The following is a 21,531-nucleotide window of genomic DNA, read 5'->3' as shown; positions in this document are numbered from 1 at the left end:
GCCCATTCTGATTAGTGGGCTTCCCGGGTGGGACTAGTGGTGGCAAAGAATCCACCTGCCAATGCAGGAGATGTAAGAGAGATGGGTTCAATCCCTGGGTTGGGAAGATCCCTTGGAGGACAAAATGGCAACCTGTTTCATATTCTTGCCTGGAAAATTCCATGGACAGAAGAACCTGGTGGGCTACAGGTTCCATGGGGTCACAAAGAACCGGACATGACTGAGCACACAGGAGAAAGAGGAACACAGGTGGGAGTGGGATTAGGCGACAGGGTGCTCTGCTGCCAATCTGGGAACATGCAAATATATACTGACTGGTGTGAAGTGGCACCTCACTGTAGTTTTGATCTGCATTTCTCTAATAATAAGTGATAAATAGCACCTTTTCACGGCCACCTGGATGTCTTCTTTGGAGGAATGTCTATTTAGGTCTTTCACCCATTTTTTTGATTGGGTTTTTTTTTTAATATATTAAGCTATTTATTATGAGCTTTTTATTTTAGAAATTAATCCCTTGCATCATTTACAAATATTTTCTCCCATCCCACAGGTTGTTTTGTTTATGCTTTCCTTTGCAAAAACTTTTAAGTTTAATTAGGCCCCATTTGTTTCTTTTTGTTTTTATTTCCATTACTCTTTAGAGATGGATCTGAAAAATATTACCATGATTTATGTCAAAGAGTGTTCTGCTTATGTTTTCTTCTAGGAGCGTCACAGTATCCAGTTCTACGTTTAGGTCTTTAATCTATTTTGAGCTTATTTTTATACATGGTGTTAGAGAAAGTTCTAATTTCATTCTTTCACATGAAGCTGTCTAGTTTTCCCAGCACCCACTTCTCAAAGGGCCTGTCTTTCTTTCGTTGTATATTTCTGCCTCCTCTGTTGTAGATAACTGACCCTAACTGCATGGGTTTCTTGCTGGGCTTTCTGTCCTATTCCACTGGTCCATGTACATCTGGACTGTACATGTACAGTACTATACTGTTTTGATTACCATAGCTTTGTAGTATAGTCTGAAGTCAGGGAGCATGATTCTCCCAGTTCCCCCTTTCCTTTCTCAAGATTGTTTTGGCTATTCCAGGTCTTTTGTGTTTCCAAAGAAACTGTAAAATTTTTTATTCTGGGTCAAAGAAAAATGCCATTGGTAATTTGATAGTTGATTGTGCTGAATCTGCAGGTTGCCTTGGGTAGTATGGTCATTTTAACAATACCGATTCTTTCAATTCAAGAACATCATATACCTTTCCATCTGTTTGGGTCATCTTCAATTTCTCTTATTAGTAGCTTATAGTTTTTTTAAGAGTACAGGTGTTTTATCTCCTTAGATAGGTTTATTCCTAGGTACTTTATTCTTTTTGATGCAATGGTAAATGAGATTGTTTCCTTAATTTCCCATTTTGATATTTCATTGATAGTGTATAGAAATGCAACAGATTTCTATATATTAGATTTGCATCCAGTAACCTTATCAAATTCACTGATGAGCGCTAGCAGTTTTCCACTAGCTGCTGCTGCTGCTAAGTCGCTTCAGTCGTGCCCGACTCTTTAGGATTTTCCACATATAGCATAATGTCACCTACAAACAGTAGCAGCTTTACTTCTTTTCCAATTTGGATTCTTTTAATTTCTTTTTCTTCTCTAAACTGCTGTGTCCAGGAATAAAATGTTGAATTAAAATTGGCAAGAGTGGGCATTCCAATCTTAAAAGAAATACTTTCAGCTTTTCATCACTAAGTATGATGTGAGATGTGGGTCAGGCAGTTTTAATAAAAAATGCAGGCAGATCCCAAGTATTCACTATCCAGAGTTCCCATCTTGCAAAACAGTATTATAATATCACAACCAGGATACTGACACTGACAGAATTAAGATGTAGAATATTTTCCTCACTACAAGGAATATTTCCATCCTTTAAAGCAACTTCCCTCATCCCTTACCCTTCATCCCCATATAAACCCCTGCCAATCACTAATCTGTTTTACATTTCCATAATTTTGTCATTTCAAGAATTTTATATAAATGGAATTATACAGTACGTAATATTACAGGATTGGCTTTTCATTCATCATAATTTTCTGGGTACTCATTGGGTTACTGCACATACCATTTAGTTCATTCCTTTTTATTGCTGAGGAATATTTCACAGAATGAATGTGTTAGTTCGTTTAATCATTCACCCACCGAAGGACTTTGGGGTTGTTTCCATTTGGGGTCTATTATGAACATATGAATGAATATTATGAATATATGAGTATGAATGCTATGAACATTCACATACAAATCTTTGCGTGAACGTCAGTTTTCATTTTTCTGGGATAAGCGCTTAAGAGTGATTTCTGGGTTGTATGGTACTGCGTGTTCTGACCTGCTCTCCAGGGTGCTGTACTGCTTTACATGTCTGCCAGCAATGTCTGAGTCTCTCAGCATCCTCAGCAGCATCTGGTGGTGCTGTAACTTTTTACTGCAGTTATTCAGATAGGTACATAACAGTAAGTCACTGCAGTTTCCATTTGAATTTCCCAAATGACTAAAATGATGTTGGAATATTTTTTCATGTGCCTGTCACTTTATACCTTTTTTGGTAAAAATGTCTCTTCTTTAAACTGTGTTCTAATTGGATTATTTGATTTTACACTTTTGAGTTTTGAAAGCTCTTAATATATCTTGGAAACTAGTCCCTTTGCTGGATATGTGGCTTGTAAATTCTTTATCCCAGTCTGTAGTCTTCATTTTCATTTTAATAACAAGGTCTTTCACAGAACATAAGTTTTAATTTTGATTCAAATCTGAATGATCAATTTTTACCTTTACAGATCATGTTTTATGTCAAATCTCTGTGTAGCCCTAGATTTTTAGGTTTTACATTTTACATTTAAGTCTTCAACAGTTTTGAGTTAATTTATTAATACCGTATGAGGTCTGAGTAGAGGTTTATTTTTTTGCCTATGCATGTCCAGATGTTCCAATATGAATTGTTATAAAGGCTATATTTCCTCCACTGAATCGTTTTTACACATCTGTCAAACATCTGCGGGCACTGTTCATGGTTCTAATTCTAGGCTCTCTATTCTGTTTCACTGATTATTTTATTCCTCCAGCAACAAGACTACCGAGTCTTGACAACTGAAGCTATATAGCAGGTGTTAAAACTGCAGGCAGTGATTCTTCTTTTTCAGAATTGTTTTAGGTATTCTAAGTCTACTGCCTTTCCAAGTAAGTTTTGGTTACACCAAAAAAAAAAAAAAAAAAGCCAGGATTCGAGAACAACTGATATATTTACTACATTGAATCTTCCAATTCATGAATACAATAAGTCTCCCCACTTACTTAGATCATTCTTGATTTCTTTCATTGGCATTTAAAATTTTTCAGCATACAAGTACTTTATCACCATTTACAGATCAACTCTCTAGGAAAATAACCTGAAGACTAGCAGAAAAGATTTACCATAACTAAAGAAATAAAGGTGGAACCACAATGAGATGGCAGGAAGGGGTGAACACAGTATAATCCGAGCTCACATCTCCAGGATCAGTGGACTTACAAATGGAAGGAGAATCACAATCCTAGAGGTCTTCCCCAAGGAAGAAGTGGTTTAAGCCCTATGTGGGGCTCCCCAGCCAAGGGGTCCCCTCCTACACTAGGAAGAAAAGCTTCCACACATCTGGCTTTGAAAACCAGCAGGATCCATTTCAGGAGAGCTGGAGGTCCACAGGAAACAGAGATTCTGTTTTAAAGGACACTGGCAAAATTCAGATGCTCCGAAGTACTAGCACAAAGAGGCAATCGTTAGAAGCCTGGAACAGATGTACTAGCTGAGCTTGAAGAGTCCTCTGGAGTGGCAGAAAGCAAATAAAAGACCCCTACATATACAAAAATTGGCGGCAGCTATTTTGGGGAACTTCTTTTACCCTAATAACACTAGGTTTCCCTGGTGGCTCAGCTGGTAAAGAATCCACCTGCAATGCGGGAGACCTGGGTTCAATCCCTGGGCTGGGAAGATGCCCTGGAGAAGGGAAAGGCTACCTACTATAGTATTCTCGCCTGGAGAATTCCATGGACTGTATAGTCCAAGAGGTCACAAAGAGTCAGACACAACTGAGCAACTTTCACTTTCACTAACACTAGGGTTGGAAAGCAGCGTTTTAGAATCTTCCCTCTAGCCTATTGGTCCCCAGAACCTGGCCCCACCCTCCATCCGGGCAGCACACCCCAAGCACTGCCCCTACCACCACCTGGGGCCACCCAAACAGCCAACCAATCAGCATGATACACTACAATAACAAACTGAAGAATAAAAATCATATGATTATCTCAGTAGATACATAAAAAGTTTTTAACAAAATTCAACATTTACGATAAAAATCTCAACAGAAGTGGGTATAGAGGAAACATATCTCAATATAAAAAAGGCTATATATGACAAACCCACAGGTAACATCATACTCAATAGTAAAAAGTTGAAAGCATTTCCTCTAAGATCAGGAACACAAAGATGCACACTCTTCTACTTTTATTGAACACAGTATTAGAAGTCCTAGCCACAGCAGTGAGACAAGAAAAAAAGAATCCAGATTGGAAAGGAAGAAGTAAAACTGTCAATGTTTGCAGATAACATGACACTATATATAAGACATCACCAAAAATCTATTAGATCTAATAAGTGAATTTAGTTACAAGATATAAAATTAAAACTAAACTCTGTTGGTTTACATACTAATAACAAACCATGAGAAAGAGAAATTAAGAAAACAATCCCATCTACAAGTACATCAAAAAGAATACAATACCTAGTAATAAATCTAACCAAAGAGGTAAAAGATTTGTACTCTGAAAACTGTTAAGACATTGATAAAAGAAACTGAAGATGGCACAACAAATGGAGAAACATACCATTCTCACAGACTGGAAGAACTAAAATTGTAAATGACCATATTACCCAAGGCAATTTACAGTTTCAATGTGTTCCTTATCAAAATACCAAGGCACTTTTCACAGAACTAAAACAAGCAATTCTACAATTTGTATGGAAACACAAATGACCTGAATAGCCAAAGCAATCTTGAGAAAGAAGAACAAAGCCAGAACATCACCTTCCTTGCTTTCATACTATACTGCGAAGGTACAACCACCACAACAGTGCAGCGCTCACAGAAACGGGCACGCCGGCCACTCAGCGGAGAGACGCAAACCAAACCCAAACAGGATGCCACCTCAGACCTGTAAGAGTGGGTACCATCAAAAAGACGAGAAAAGCACAAATGCAGGTGAGGAGTGGGAGAAAAGGAAATCCTTGCCAACTACTGGTGTAACTGTAAATCGGTACAGGCACTATGGAGGGTCTGCAAAAAGTTAAAACCAGAACTACCGCACATCCCAGAAATATTACTTCTGGGTATCTACCCAAAGAAAACCCAAGGACTAAACAGAAAACATATTTACACCTCAGTGTTCACTGCAGTATTATTTACTGTAGCCATGATATAAAAGCAACTTAAGTGCCCATTGATGTATGAATGGATACAGAAGACGTGATCTACATATATAATGGAATATTACTCAGCCATTAAAGAGAATGAAGTCTTGCTATTTGTGATAACATGGATGGACTGAGAGGTATTATGCTAGGTGGAATAAATCAGAGAAAGACAAATATTACCACCACGTGGTCTCACTTACATGGGGAATCTAAAAATACAAACAAAACAAAAACAGACTCAGAGATACCAGAGGGGAAGGGGCTGCAGCTCAAAGAGATTAAGAGGTACAAATCTCCAGTTATAAAATAAATAAGCCATGAGATGTAATACACAGCATAAAGTATACAGTCAATAATATTATAACACATTTATATAGGAACAAATGTGATCCTATATATATATCCTATATATAGGATATATCCTATATATATAAATGTGACTTAATGTGATCATTTCATAATGTATACAAATGTCAAATCACTATGCAGTACATCTGAAACTGACATAATATTGGACATCAACTATATTTCAATTTTAAAAAGTTATGTTTACACTATACTGTAGTCTATTAATACCCTTATGTCTAAAAAAAAGCATATCTTTTAATTTTAAAATATTGCTAAAAAATTGCTAAAAAGTGCTAACCATCACCTGAGCCTTCATCAAGTCATAATCTTTTTGCTGGTGGAGGGTTTGAAATACTGCAAGAATTACCAAAATGTGACATGAAATAAGCAAATGCTGTTGAAACTGGCACCAACAAGACTTACTTGATGCAGCTTGCCACAAAACTTCACTTGTTAAAAAAAAAAGAAGAAATATCTGTGAAACGCAATAAAATGAGATATGCCTGGAATTTTCCTTTGTGTACTGTCTTTGCCTGCTTTTGGAATCATACGTCATTTCTATTCTGCTACTTGCCTATATAAGCAACTTTCCAATATTCTTGTAGGTGAAGTGAGTTTCCACAGACAGCATATAGTTGAGTCATGGATAATCCACACTGCTGATATCTTTTAATTGGTATATTTAGACCATGTATAGCTATTCTGGGCTTTCCGGGTGGCGCTAGGAGTAAAGAACCAATACAGGAGACTTAAGAGATAAGGGTTCGATCCCTGGGTCAGGAATATCTCCTGGAGGAGGACATGACAACCCACTCCAGGATTCTTGCCCGGAGAACCCCATGGGCGGAGGAGAGCTACAGTCCAGAGGGTCACAGACAGCCTGATGTGACTGAAGCAACTTAGCAAACAAACAGTTACTCTAACTACTGATATGTTAGGATGCTGCTGCTAAGTCGCTTCAGTCGTGTCCGACTCTGTTCGACCCCATAGACGGCAGCCCAACAAGCTCCCCCGTCCCTGGGATTCTCCAGGCAAGAACACTGGAGTGGGTTGCCATTTCCTTCTCCAATGCATGAAAGTGAAAAGTGAAAGTGAAGTCGCTCAGTTGTGTCCGACTCTTAGCGACCCCATGGACTGCAGCCCACCAGGCTCCTCCGCCCATGGGATTTTCCAGGCAAGAGTACTGGAGTGGGGTGCCATTGCCTTCTCCGGTTTTGTTTTCTATTTGTTCTGTTTTTGTTTCCATTTTCTTTCTCCTACCTTCTTGTGAGTTACTGAAAAACTTTTCATAACTATCTATAAAAGCTTTTCAGAATTTGTATCTCTTTGAATAGCTTTTTTAGTGGCTATTCTAAGTACAATATAAATATAACTTCTCACAGTATACTGGTGTCATCATTTCACCAATCTAAGTGAAGTGTGGCAACCTTACCTCCGTTATTATTCCTCTGTCCTCACCCGTTTACAATATAGGTTGTCTCAAATCAGTTCTCTACATGCATTTAGATCCACGGCAAAATAATGCGATGTTTGTTTCAACTGTCAAACATAGTTTGGAAGATGCAGAATAAGGAAAGTCTACTGTATTTACCTGTAATTTTGCTTACTTGATATTATGTTCCAAGAGCCTTTCTTTTATCACTTCCCGTCTCTCTAAAGAATGTCTCTTAGCCACTTTCAGGGCAGGACTGAGGTCTACAAATTCTGACTTTTCTTTTATCTAAAAATGTGTTCTTCTCCTTCACTCCTGAAACATATTTTCACTGGACATAGGATTCTGAATTGATAATTCTTTCCATCCAGCATTTGGAAAGTGCAGCAGCTGCTCCTGCCTGTACAGCGTCTGAATAGAAATCCACTGTTACTGGTTTTATCCCTACTGCTAAGGGGTGTTTAAGATTTTTATTTCTTGGTCTTTACTTTCCAGAAGTTTCACTATGATACATTTGGTTTGGATTTTATTGAGTTTACTCTGTTCAGGGTTTGTTCTACTTGTTAACCTACAAGTCTGTCTTTTGCCAAATTTGGGGACTTTTTGGCCATTGTATCTTTGAGCACGTTTTCAGCCCCACCCTCTTTTCTTCTGGAACTCCAATCATATCAGTGTCAGATATACTGTTATAAACACAGGCCCCTAAGGTTCTCTTTAGTTTGTTTTCATCAGTTTATCTCCTTTTGTTGTCTTCAAGGTCATTGATTCTTCTCTCTTCTCTTCTGCTGTTGAACTCATCCACTGACTTTTTAAAATATTTTTGATTATTTTAATTTTCAGTTTTACAATTTCCATTTGGTTCTTATTTACAGTCTATTTCTATATCTCTATTTCTTCACTAAGCCTCTATTTTTCACTTGTTTCAAGTATGTTCATAAATATTCACCGAAGGCTTTTTATGATGATTGTTTTAAAATCTTTTGTCACATAATTCTAACATCTTCGATATTACATTGGCATCTAATGATTCTCTTTTCATTCAGTCAGATCTTGATTCTTGTGTTGATGAACAACTTCTGTTTGAAACCTAGACGTTTGGGGTATTATGAGACACTGGGTCGTATTTAAGCCTTTCGTGTGGATTCCTCTGATGCAGGCAGGGGGACACCTTCTCATTACTGGCAGGTGAGGTGAAGTCCAGGATGCCGAGCGGGCCTTCACTGACACTGAGGAGGGGTTTCCTTAGTATTTATGGGCAGAGGTGGGGCTCCCAAGTCCCCGGTCCCCCTCCATGGGTGCCCTCCCTGGCTGGGAGTGCCTCATTCCTGTTTCCTATGTGATCGCCACTAACACAGCAGGGGATGGGACCTCACTGACAGCCAGTGGGGACAAAAATCCCGGCTCTCTACTCGACCTTCCCTGACACCACCCCAGGAGAGAAGCTGGGGCCCATCATTATAGCGTGGTAAGGTTGGAAAGCTGGGTCTTTGCTGGTATGAGTCAGGGTGGGTCCACAGCTTTTTCTGTTGTTTCTGGCTGTAGCAGAAATTTATTTTCTAAAAATTTCTACCTTGCCAAATACGCTGTCTCTTTTGTGGTCTCTGGCTTAAGGGCAAGCCTTTGGGGGAGCTGTTTTTGTCTGTACCCATTCATGATCCTGGGTTGTTGGCTTTGTCAGTTTCTCTTCTGGAAAATATGAAGCAAAAAAAGAAAAAGGAGGGAACTCACCACCACGTTACCCTTTGGATCCTTAGCTCCCTAACTCTCTGGCTTCTTCTCTCCATCCTCAGTCTTCCTATATTTGTTTTGTACATAATATCCAGGTTTTTTAGTTGTACTTGGAAGGAAGGAATAGGGAAAACTACATCTACTCCATCTTCCCAGATTTATTTTCACATAATTAATAAAAAACATTAGAGAGTAATACTTGTGAGATTTTCACTGCTAACAGAAGGGATCCTGGGTTTTTAAATGTTGAGAAACACTAATTGAGAGATTTCCTTATAACTCATCAAGATTCCTTTCATATCTGTCTACTATCAGTGTCCAAAAATAATTTTTTTCCTTTTGGGCTGACTTATTTTTAGTAAAAAGCTATTGAGTCTTGGGCGTTTTCTTGTTTAGTTTTAAATACAGAACATACTTCACAGACTAGCAAATCAAGTCATGTTCATAATTTAAATTTTTCTAATGTGAGATGGAAAGAGAATAGTCTATACAAATGCAAATATTTAATTTCACAAAGCCCCAGTTCATGAAATCATGAATTTTTATCTAGTGATTGCTTTAGATTACATAATATTTTTAAAGCTACTAATGCAAAAAGCTAAAACAAAAAAACCAGGAATATACAACTTCTGAACTGATCACAATAATATATGCAAATGTTAATAAAATTGTGCAGAACTTTTTAATGCAGCTCTCTTCTTAAAAGAAACTGTATTCAAACACGTAACAGTGATATATAGTTCATTACTGCTGTAATAAATAATTTTATAAACATCTAAAACTTAACTAAGCAAATGAAAGCATAAACATAATGAGATGTTCCAGAGTAACAAAAGACATTTTTATTAGTGGCCTAGTTATTATGAGAAATTAGCCACTTTTTACCCTGTTGAGCAAAACTGCTCTAAATCCTAGAGGACAGAGCAACATCAAAGTATTGGGGTGGCCAAAAAGTTTGTTGTGGTTTTTCTATAACACTGTATGGAAAAACCAGAAGAAACTTTTGAGCCCACTCAATAAATAATTAACTATTTTAATATCATACCTAAATAGTAAAATGAAAAGATGGTATGACATGCAAAAACTGCTCATTGGCCTCAAATATGGGGCTGAAAATGGCCAAGTTTATAAACTACAAATCTAATTCTTCTGATGTCTAAGTAATGGACCAATGGACTTTTCAGCTCATTAGGACATCAAGGAAGTCTAAATCCTATGTATCAATGAGGCATGCTTTCAAATCTGTTTCCCTTTACCCCAAACTTATTTTGTTTTGGTAACAAATAGATCAGTGTTAACTTTATATAAAAAGTATTACCATTAGAACCGCCTGAATAAGACATATATGATACCCAAGGCTTGCTGCTGCTGCTGTTAAGTCGCTTCAGTCGTGTCCGACTCTGTGTGACCCCACAGACGGCAGCCCACCAGGCTCCGCCGTCCCTGGGATTCTCCAGGCAAGAACACTGGAGTGGGTTGCCAATTCCTTCTCGAATGCATGAAAGTGAAAAGTGAAAGTGAAGTAGCTCAGTCATGTCCGACTCTTCACGACCCCATGGACTGCAGCCTACCAGGCTCCTCTGTCCATGGGATTCTCCAGGCAAGAGTACTGGAGTGGGGTGCCATGCCATTCAAATTGTGATTACTGACAAGTTATCAAATATCTCATCATTTATTTAGATATACCAAAAAAACTATCAGTCAGCTAATTTTTTCTTATAAGGAAATAAATTTTTAAGGAATACAGATCCTTCTTTTGGGGAAAATGTTCTTAGTTTTGAAATCATACAATTAGGCAACTAAGGCAAAAATCAAACAGCTTAAAACTGAAGATTTTATGGAAGATTTAAAATGAGCTTTCTATAGAGAACTGAATAGTAAGTTTCTCTCTCTCAATGAAAGTTACAACATACTACAAAAGAATGGAAAGCTTAAATTAACTATAGAGACGTAAGTAGTTTCAAAATATATAAGGACTAAAATTTTTCACAATTTATTATTATACTAACAAATACACTTAAAAGGAAAAGTTTTATTATCTCTCTATAAAAACTTAACAAAAGCTCGCTGAATTAAAGTTTGTTAGTACTGAACAGGCATCTAAACAATTTCACGTGCACCCATCCTTCTTAAACTTCGGTGTCTACCTTTATTCAGCTGGGTGAAATAATATTTTAAAACTACACTGGCCAATGCCAAAACTAAAGCCTATACACATGCTAAGAAAATATGCTTATGAATTTTACTTAAAAAGACTATCTGTTGAAAATCTTCAATCATGGATTTACCTTATCAGCTTTCAGCTTTCTAAGGAAAGATGGATTGTCATATCCCTTTGCCTGCCGTGCCTCTTGCAAATGGTTGATCATCCACACATTTTTTCTCTGCTTTGCCAAATCAAGTGCTGATTCGCCCTGATGATATAAGCAGAAGAAATTCACATTAAAAAAAAAGAAAACAAAGAAAAAGTAGAATATTTTAGCTACTAGCTAAAATTAAAGCACTTCCACAAAGATAAACGGACAGCACTATTAATTCATTAACATTCTTTTTACATCTGGCAAAGTCAATTACTAAAGACTCTAAATGATATATTTATGTTTTTCCACTTAAGGTACAGTCAGAAAATATATTTACACATCCTATTCTATAGACTATTTCTGGCTTGCATTTTAACTTATTTTAGAGAGTAATCAAAAAGTAGGTATTTTAGCACCTGCTGGATCAGAGGCTATCACTAAGTTTATGCAGTTATTCTAAATTCTTTAAGGGTTTCATTAGTAATAGTTATTGCTACAAACCATCCTGCTGTAATAACAAACTGCCAGAAATCTCTCTGTTTAATTTTAGTGATGAAAGAAGTCTAAAGAAGAGAAGAGAGAAGAAAAAGAGAAAACTTCCACTTCTACTACTATTATATTGGTATTCTTGATCATGTTAAATTCATTCACCCATCCAGAAACTTCCAAAGAGAACTAGGGCAGTAACAAAAAAGTTAATCTCATGTTAGAGACTTGCAGCTTCCTTTAATTGCAAGAAAAAGAACGCCAGGAAGTATAAATGACCAAAACTAAAATGTTTTAAAGGAAGTAAGAAACGAGAAATGAGTGTCCCCAATTCTAAATTTATGCTTCTTTAGGCCTTTATTAATTAAAAATCATATTTCTCCTTTTGGTAGTTATATACCTACATTTTTATTCTATTTCATAGTCTCCACTTTTATCTACTTCCTTAAAAAGAAAAAATAATTTTGTTTGCCAAAATTTCAAGAATTAAGGATGAATATTCAAAATTGCTTTAAAAATGGGGGAAATAATACTGAAATTTTATTTTTAAAAACTGGATGAAAATAAAGAAATAAGGAGGCCTGGGTGCCTTACTTAAGAGGGATAATTATTAATCAAATATGGAATATAGTTTATTCAATTTAAAAAAAAAAACACTGAAAAATAAAGAATCAAACAACAAAATAAACACACCACTACCACCAAGAGCAACAGCAATAACAACACAACAATAAAAACAAAAAGGCTAACCAATCCTTTAATAAAAAGATCAATAGTATTTAATAAGAAATGGGCTAACTTAGGTGAATCTTCCACAAACAGGGATATTTACTTTAAAATGTCTCCTTACCTATTCCAAAATTCTATCACCTAGGTTGTCAGAACCAGCTAATTAATCCAAACTGAAAGATTACCTGAATAAAAGCAATCCCTTGGGTAACAACTCCCAGAGAATATCCTGCAGTTGCCTCGGTCCAGCTGAGCACCCCTTCCACTAGAGGGCCATGTGACACCTAAGGATTGCCTAGATAAAAAGATGGAGGGAGCTTTAAGAAATCTTTCAACTACTCCTCTAGTCATCTGACTACTTTTGTACAGTTCTTTTATTCAGCTGGCAAAACAAACAAGCAATTAATTTAAAAACTTCTACTAAAACCAAGGTTCCAAGTCAAGTCTATATTTGAACACTCCATGTGTTAGCCAAAATAGCAAGTGATAATAACAAGAGCAGTAACAAGCATCATGGAGTATTAGAGTATGTAACTAACTAGTAATAAAAGATATTCTTCAGGGGTTTTGGTGAGATAAACACTATGGAAGGTGGAAGATCACTTTTTGCCTAAGTGAGGTTGAATTTCATTATTAAAACTAAGGAAAGTTCTCCTTTGGAGACCATCAAGGTCGGGTACCTAAGAGGTAATGAAAACTATTTTCTGAAAATAGTTTCTTAGCTCTTTTCAAGAAACCATACAAAAGTCTTTCAATAGATTAATTAACAAAGCTCAGGAATTTTACATTTTGCACAAGCTAAAAATTATGTCCTTTGATAATTTTAGAAAGAAAAAAATATAAATATATAGGCAGCACTCAAGATTAATTACCCTCCCCAAACTCAATTCATCTGAATTTATCAACCAAAAACATGTGTAAGGAGGTGAAACATATTTTTAAATCCACAAATGAGATGCTACCATGAAAAGGGATTACTGCATAGGTCATGTTTCTTTAAGTATCCCAAATCACTTTCTCCCACTATTGTTACTACCTCAGAAGATTTATTCTTTGTAACCATTAATTAGGGACATGGTTTTTAAACTCTTTTAAGGCATGTCTGATGAAAGTCTGGCAACTTCCTCGCCAGAAAAATGCTGATATTTTATTCATTAACAATTTTAGAGCTCATGGACCTACCCCTTAACCAAAATCCACTGGTGGGCCCCAGATTAAGAACCTCTAATTGAGGGTATATGGTCATTCCTAATCCTTCTAAGGATAAAATTAGTCATTTTAAAGTTACCTATCATTTAATAATATCTCCAAAATAAGTTATTATTTTGATAAAAGAATCATTTGTTTATATATTAAAAGAACTGAAACAGTGAAATAACTAATTTACAAGGATATAAAGACAGATTCCTAAGAAACTTATGCTTTATTTTATTTAGGAAATAGCTATTTTAGAAGAAATAGAGTCAATCAATAGTTAAATACTATAACATAAAGTATAATTTTTCATATTCTTTGAAGAATGTAACTTTATTAGCTAGTAAAACCATATCCAGATTTACAGGCTCCATCTTGGTACAATTCATGTTTATCAACCAGACTTTCTCAAGGCTTAAAATGAAAAAAGGAAAAATAAACAGCTATAAATCAACTTAATCTGTCAAATTCCAGGACAAATAATCTAGGTTGGTTTTTTATTTAACAAATTTTTCACATAGCTATGTGACATTCCACATAGCTAAAAGGTACCATCTCAAATTATATATGACTAAAGCAGAACCAAGTTCTATTGCCCCAAAAAAAGCTTATTTCCTTCCATTTTCACAATTTCAACATGTATCACAGGACACTCAGTTATTCAAGCCAAAACTGAATCATTGATGTTTTTTCTTTCACCTTCATTTTTAATCTACCTTTTCTTTTCTGCTCTAAATTATCATTTCCAAAACCATTCATTTTTCTCCATCACTTCAATCTCAGGCAAAAGTAACATTATCACTTGCCTGATTTATTACAAGAACCAAACTGATCTTAATACATCCCCTTTCATTTTCTTAATTCTTCAATATATTCTCCAAATAACAAAATAATCTTTAAGAAATATTTTAAACACAAAGATTACATAACAATTCTACAAAAATCTTTCCAACTACTTCTCATGACTGCGAATACAGTTAAAGTACTTTATCATGGCCTGGTACCTATCTCTCTCAGCCACTCTTGCTTGGTCAAAGCTGTCATTTCTACACCTCTAACATGACCAGCTTATTCCTGGCCTTGGGCCTCACACTTGTAGGTTCCTCTACATGAAACGTACTTTCTCATATATCTAACTGATCACGTGTCTCAGAGGCATTCACAAATCACTCTCACCTGACACAGCCCCCTTAGCCCTCATCATGACCACATTTGCCTCTGTGTGTGTGTCTGTTAATTTACTTATCGTCCATTTCCTTAATACAGTGTAATTTTCTGAGAGAATAGGGACTTTGTCTATCTTAAGCACTGACTGCCCAGCATTGAACAAACATTTGTTGGATGAATGAACGCGCTCCACTAGCAGGTGACTAGACTTCAACATAATAGGAATGCCAGATTCTAGTAGAAAAAGTATTTGATACTTATTTCACCCTTTTAATCACATTAAAATTACAGTTTTAAACAAAAATCTACTTTTTCACCAGTGTGGTTAAAAAGATTGCTTTTACTCTGAAAGTATAAATGCTCCCTGAGCAACTGAAGCAACTCCTTAGATTTTATTTCCTTTAAAAACAGTGTCACTTCAAATAAGTCAGAAAAAGACAAATACCTTATGATACCACTTACATGTGGAATCTAAAAACAAAACATCAACAAAACGCAAGCTCATAGATACAGAGAACAGACTGCTGAATGCCAGAGATAGACAGTGTGGGAAGTTGGGGAGATTAGCGAAGGGAGTCAAAGGTATAAACTGCCAGTTCTAAAAAAAAAAAAAAGAAGTCACGAGGCTATAATGCATGACACCATAGTTAATAATTGTTGTTGTTATTTAGCTGCTAAATCAAGTCCAACTCTTTTGCAGCTGCATGGACTGCATCTTGCCAGGCTCCTCTGTCCGTGGGATTTTCCAGGCAAGAATTCTGGGGGGGGGTTGCCATTTCCTCCTCCAGAGGGATCTTCCCAACCCAGGGATGGAAGTCGCATCTCCTGCATTGGTAGGCAGGTTGTTTACAACTGAGCCACTAGCGAAGCCCACAGTTAACAATGCCCTAGTGCATATTCAGAAGTCGCTAAGAGTAAATATCTTGAGGGTTTGCATCATCTGCGTGCTAAGTCACTTTAGTTGTGTCCAGACTCTTTGCAACCCTTTGGACTGTAGCAAACCAGGCTCCTCTGTCCATGGGATTCTCTAGGCAAGAATATTGGAGTGGGTTGCCAAGCCCTCCCTCACTGCCAAGGGATCTTCTTGATCCAGGGATCAAACCTGTGTCTCTTAGGCACACTGCACTGACAGGCAGGTTCTTTACCACTATGTCCATCTGGGAAGCCCAAATCTTGAGGGGTTTACATCACAGGAAAAAAGAAATTTGCAGCTGTGATGGTGATAGATGTTTACTGGACATGTTGGTCATTTTGCAAGGTGTACAAATGTCAAATCATTATGTTCTACACCTGGGAATTGTATGAAAGTGAAAGTGTTAGTCACTCAGTCATGTCTGACTCTTTGTGACCCCATGGATGGTAGCCCACCAGTCTCCTGCACTGGCGGTCAGATTCTTAATCACTGAGCTGCCTGGGAAGCCAAAAGCTTATCAAAAGTTTATACAATGGTTAATTTTGAGTACAAGATGAAAAGACATTAAACTTACAAACCACATCTCAAATACTAAAAGTTCATGACCGAAGGGAAGTTATCTAAACTTTTATATGGCTAAGAAAAGATAATTTTAAACACTCTGAAAATACATACTACTAGTTTCAAATTATAAAGCTGTGCCGTCACTTTGTCATAACTCTTTGGTACTACTGTAATTTCAACATACCTATATGATTCTTGGCAAAGTCTATGGACATACACTATTTGCCATAGTGAAACTGGTTAAAATATAACACTAAATACTGGAAATCTTTAGGAATGGCTATCCAGTAGCTAAGAGAAGAAAAATAACACTCTAAAGCAATTCAGATCATAAAACATAAGGTCATCTCGTTAATTTTTTCTCATAGGGATACTGGTTAGGTTTAGTCAAACTCCTCCTTTCTTTTTCTACAGGCCTTGAGATCAGCCTAATTTACTGATTACGATGTTACGAACTTTTCAGAACTTCCTACTTTAAAATGTTTCAAAAAGCAAAAATTTCTCTCTATGATTTCACAAGTGGCAGAGAGGTATGCCAGCACAGTCATGAAAACCAGCCTAGGGGGGAAGCTCAAGACAAGAATCTTCATTCGGTCAACAAAACTTAGAAGAGTGCTCATCACACGTCAGACATGAGGGTAAGTTGACTGTCCTCCTTCCATAAATTTACCAGCAGGTAACTAGACCATTCTGATCACTTTGGGTAGAGACAAAAAGACTTGAAATTGAAAAAAGGTAAAAGAAAATACATGCTTTTCTCAATTTCTTAGCGCTTCCAATAAGATATTTGATATTAACTTTTAAATAAGTACTTTCAGAGACTCATTTCTAAAAATTGGTTGTAATCATAAATAAATTAGTCTAAGCTATTTTATTTTAGTAGTTTAATCTTTTCAGAGTAATCAAACAGAGAAAGAACTGTTCACTGCTACATAAAAAGATGCCCTGATCCAGCAGGAGATAACCAACTTTTTGATTGCCATTTTAGATTATTATGCAGTTCAAATTCCTTTCATATTTAAATAGCATATATTCCTCAGAAATTTAAGAGGCATGACTAAGAAAATACTATGGCTTATAGTCAAAATTAAACAACATTTGTTAATGAGTACAAAGTTATTTAAGAAGGCACATTATTAAAAGATGTTTAAAATTTTGAAGTCATTTCACATAAAAAGTCTGTTGCTAAAAGACAAGCTTTAACACTGAAAATGGTTAACCAAAATTTAAGATTATCAATAGATTGTCTTGTAGGTATTCATAAAAATGTCTATAAATTTCTAAAATGCTCAGAGTGTAAATGTTAACATTTTGTATACTTTTTGGGTTCATTTTTCTTGGATCACTCCAGCATTTAGGGGAGAGAAATTCTCCTATAAATATCATAAAGGTGATTATCAAATTTAAAGGTCTTGACCTTTATAAAAATAAGACAATTAATAACCAAGTCAAGAAATTACTGAAAGTTATTATGCATACTTGGGATAAAAACCTGTGATTCTCTGCAATGATATTATTTATTTATTTATTTAGGTTGCGTGGTGCCACATGTGGGATCTTAGTGCAATAATCTTCTTAAAGAAACCAGAAAACTATCTATTCAGCTATAAAGAGATAAAAGTCAGTAAGAATTCACTAATGAAAAGGTCAGCAAAGTATGAAAAATACTTCAATACTAAAAGACGAAAATAAATAAATTAGTTTTTCAAAACAAATTCTTGCATGGAAGCAAAGGGTTAAGGGTAAGTAAGTTTCTTCCACCTCTGACAGTCTATTAAAACACCTAAGTTCTATTGAAGAATTCCAATGTTGGTAATCACATTTCACAAAGCACAATCAATAAAGGCTGTTTTTACCTTGATATTCTGGGCATCAACATTAGCTCCAGCTTCCAGAAGAAGACTAATGACTGTGGTATTCCCTGCTAGCACTGCCCAGTGCAGAGCAGTGTTTTTGTGATACTTGTCACCAAGGTTAACTGAAACATTGAATGTTAAAAGCAATCTAGTTGGATCCACACTGAAAAGGAAAAAAAAACACAACAACAACAACAACCCTAATTTCAATTATAGAAATCATTACAAACACTAAACTGACTGGTTATATTCCATCTTGGAACGCTTCTATTCTAACCTATTTTCAACAACTTTATAATGAGTAATGAGACATTTTTAACATGAAGAATTAAGTATGTTCTACATCACAGAACGTAAACTAGTCCCAAGAGAGAGCACACTTGGTCCTGATATTTATATTCTACATCATGGAGTTAATGTCATTAATATTTAAATACTTAAACAATTAAAATTTTAAATTTAAATCTAGATTGTTCCAAAAATGATTTAAGGCAACTTATTAATGTTAAACTTGCCAATATGCAAGTCATATAAAAAATGAGTTATACTTTTAATAAGAAGGTAGCATCTTCCATTCTTGGAAACTGCTTAAGACTACCTTAAGGATACTACAATTACCAACATAAAGGTAAACATAAAGACTCAAAATACCCAAAAAGATAATCTGTGTTATATACTATGTATTCATTGTAAGAATTTTAAATATTAGTAAGTATAACATTAATTGCTTTTTCTCATCACTTGTTTTACATTTTATCATGCTGATGATCTGAATAAGTATTTTATAATGGTTACATACCTATGTGTTCTATAAGCTGCCCACATTAAAGGTGTCATCCCATTCTGATCCATCATATCTACATCCTGATAGAGTAAAAAGTCAGACAGTAAAAATTTCTAAGTCCCTACCAAATGTACTTAGAAAAACATAATTTACACATCACAAAAGAAGCCAACATGATAACACCAGTCAATCAAGGTTGATTTATGAAACTTTTTCTTTAACTTTAAAATAAAACTATTCAATATTTATTATTATTAAACATTCAAATTAATATGGATATAAATATCTGTATAAGTTACTTATTTATAAATATAAACATATACTTAATATTTAATTAACTTCCATTTATAGTTTTCTCTTTTAAGATGCTTCACTCAGCCTTTTAAAGATCTGACCTACTCTTGATCTTTCACCCACAATGGATAGATTAAATAAATGACTTATGTCTCTGAAAAACTTATTTATATTAATTCATGATACGAGAGAATAATAAAACCCTGTTTATTTCTGCTGCTGCTGCTAAGTCGCTTCAGTCGTGTCCGACTCTGTGCGACCCCATAGACGGCAGCCCATCAGGCTCCACCGTCCCTGGGATTCTCCAGGCAAGAACATTGGAGTGGGTTGCTATTTCCTTCTCCAAAGCATGAAAGTGAAAAGTGAAAGTGAAGTCGCTCAGTCGTGTCTGACTCTTAAGGACCCCATGGACTGCAGCCTACCAGGCTCCTCCGTCCATGGGGTTTTCCAGGCAAGAGTACTGGAGTGGGGTGCCATGTTTATTTCTAGCCATTTTAAAACAAAGAATAAATTCAATAAATTTTAAAAGAGTCAAATGTTCTGAATCTACTAAAATTTATTGAATTTGTTCTTTGTTTTAAAATGCTTTTTATCACTATGTCACTATGCATAAATATTTTTAGAATTAACTAACTCTACAAAGTCTGTGGTAAAAAAGCAAGGTAATAAAGCAATCCACTGTCTTACTCCCTACCATTTTCATTTTTTTAAAACTCATTATTTGTTGTGCTTTTTACTCCCACATACTTAAAATAAAAAACCTGAATTGGCACCTTTTGATTTTTCAGTCTTAGGCATTATCCTCAATATCCATATTTTACATAACCTCAATATGTAAAATGGCATATTCTCTCTTTCTTCTCACTGCCCCATCACAGACATGTACCTTTCCTATTCCTTCCTCTGAAGAGATAGTAATTCAGGTTCTATAAATATTTGATACTTACATTATTATAAATACATATGAATACTATTCCCAACAAAGTTATGTAGAAACCATGATTACTTTTCCTCTCCTACCCAGCTTTTTGCTTTCCTTGGCACTCTTTTTTCTCCCTTTTGCTTAGTTCTTTTTTTCTTTTTAGCAAATTAGAATTAAAACTACAACCTATTCAACCCAAACTCTTCTCAAGTTATCTAAATCTTCTTTCAAGACATGCTAATGTATCAGGGATTCTATTCGTTTCATTTCCCTAAAATTCTCTTGACCCACTCCAGCAATCAATTTGACTTGATTCTGCTATGTACCTGAGGCATCTGTCTCATTAACTAGAACAGGACTTCTTTAAAGATCAAAATTGTTTTAAAGTCATCTTTGTATCTACTTTTCTGGGCACGGAGAATAATCAAAAACCATCTGTTAAATGAAAAGACAAGTTTACCTATCTACTCTTCTAAGCTTGGGAAAGGCATGGGCGTTAGAACAAGACAGACATGATTTTGAATTCCTAGCTCCACCACTTAATAACTGTAAAATTGGCAAAATTACTTTAATTCTCTGAACCTCAGCTTCCCCATCCACAAATGTGAATACAAATAATGGCTTCATAAGATCCCTGTGATGATTTAATGGAATGATGCGTGTAAGCCAATCTAATCCTATAGCCTGGAACATAACAGACATTCAATAAAAACTGTTTCCTCTTCGTCCCATCCCCATCTCCCATTCCTGGACTCCATCAAACCCGCAGCTGTTATCCAACATATGTTATCTAATCTACCACCCAGCGGAGAGAGCACAGCTACAGTGAGTGCACTGTGAAACACTTCATAACTCTATGTACCGTTCTCTGTAAGCCACTCTTACTGATGGGAGTATGTCTCAAATGTCCAAATATATTGAGGTAAAGAGAAAAAAAGCCGAGAACCACTATCTTGACAAGTGATAACGTATCCTCCTTGGACATCACTAGTTTTAGTCTGTCTCATGAAAACTATAGTTAAATGTTGTGCCTTATCACTACAAATCCATTTCTAAATTTATTCTAGGTGTTGCTGGGAATATTTCATGTAACCTCACTCAATATTTACATTATACATGGCTTTTTTTTTCCAATAAAAATCTTAAAAAAAAAAACTTATCTGAAGAAATGACAAACTCCCTTGCTTCTTACATGAGAGTCAAGTACTGTCACTGATTTACTTCCTTTACTGCCCTGGTTTTAAGAAAGCTCAACTAAATTTGATGTCCAATTAAAACAAACATGTAAATCCTTATGTTTAAGTATCTTCTTAGTCCTAAGTCTCTGCATTATCA

At 35.7% G+C, this 21,531-nt stretch overlaps 1 protein-coding gene across 2 annotated transcripts in view; it reads right to left on the bottom strand.

Moving 5' to 3' along the window:
- ZDHHC17 (zinc finger DHHC-type palmitoyltransferase 17) overlaps window positions 1-21,531 on the bottom strand; it is a 100,429-nt gene that overhangs the window by 23,681 nt on the left and 55,217 nt on the right. For both annotated transcript variants that reach the window (XM_070788844.1, XM_019960209.2), the window contains exons 6-8: window positions 18,996-19,060; window positions 18,197-18,359; window positions 11,276-11,401 (exon numbers count right to left, since the gene is read on the bottom strand). In XM_070788844.1, the coding sequence (XP_070644945.1) occupies window positions 11,276-11,401; window positions 18,197-18,359; window positions 18,996-19,060 (354 nt within the window). The remainder of the gene's footprint in view (window positions 1-11,275; window positions 11,402-18,196; window positions 18,360-18,995; window positions 19,061-21,531) is intronic.

The sequence above is a fragment of the Bos indicus genome, chromosome 5 (assembly GCF_029378745.1).
Source record: "Bos indicus isolate NIAB-ARS_2022 breed Sahiwal x Tharparkar chromosome 5, NIAB-ARS_B.indTharparkar_mat_pri_1.0, whole genome shotgun sequence".
Classification (NCBI taxonomy): Eukaryota; Metazoa; Chordata; class Mammalia; order Artiodactyla; family Bovidae; genus Bos; species Bos indicus.
Note: the sequence above shows the minus strand (reverse complement) of the source record. Positions and strands in the feature narration are given on the sequence as shown.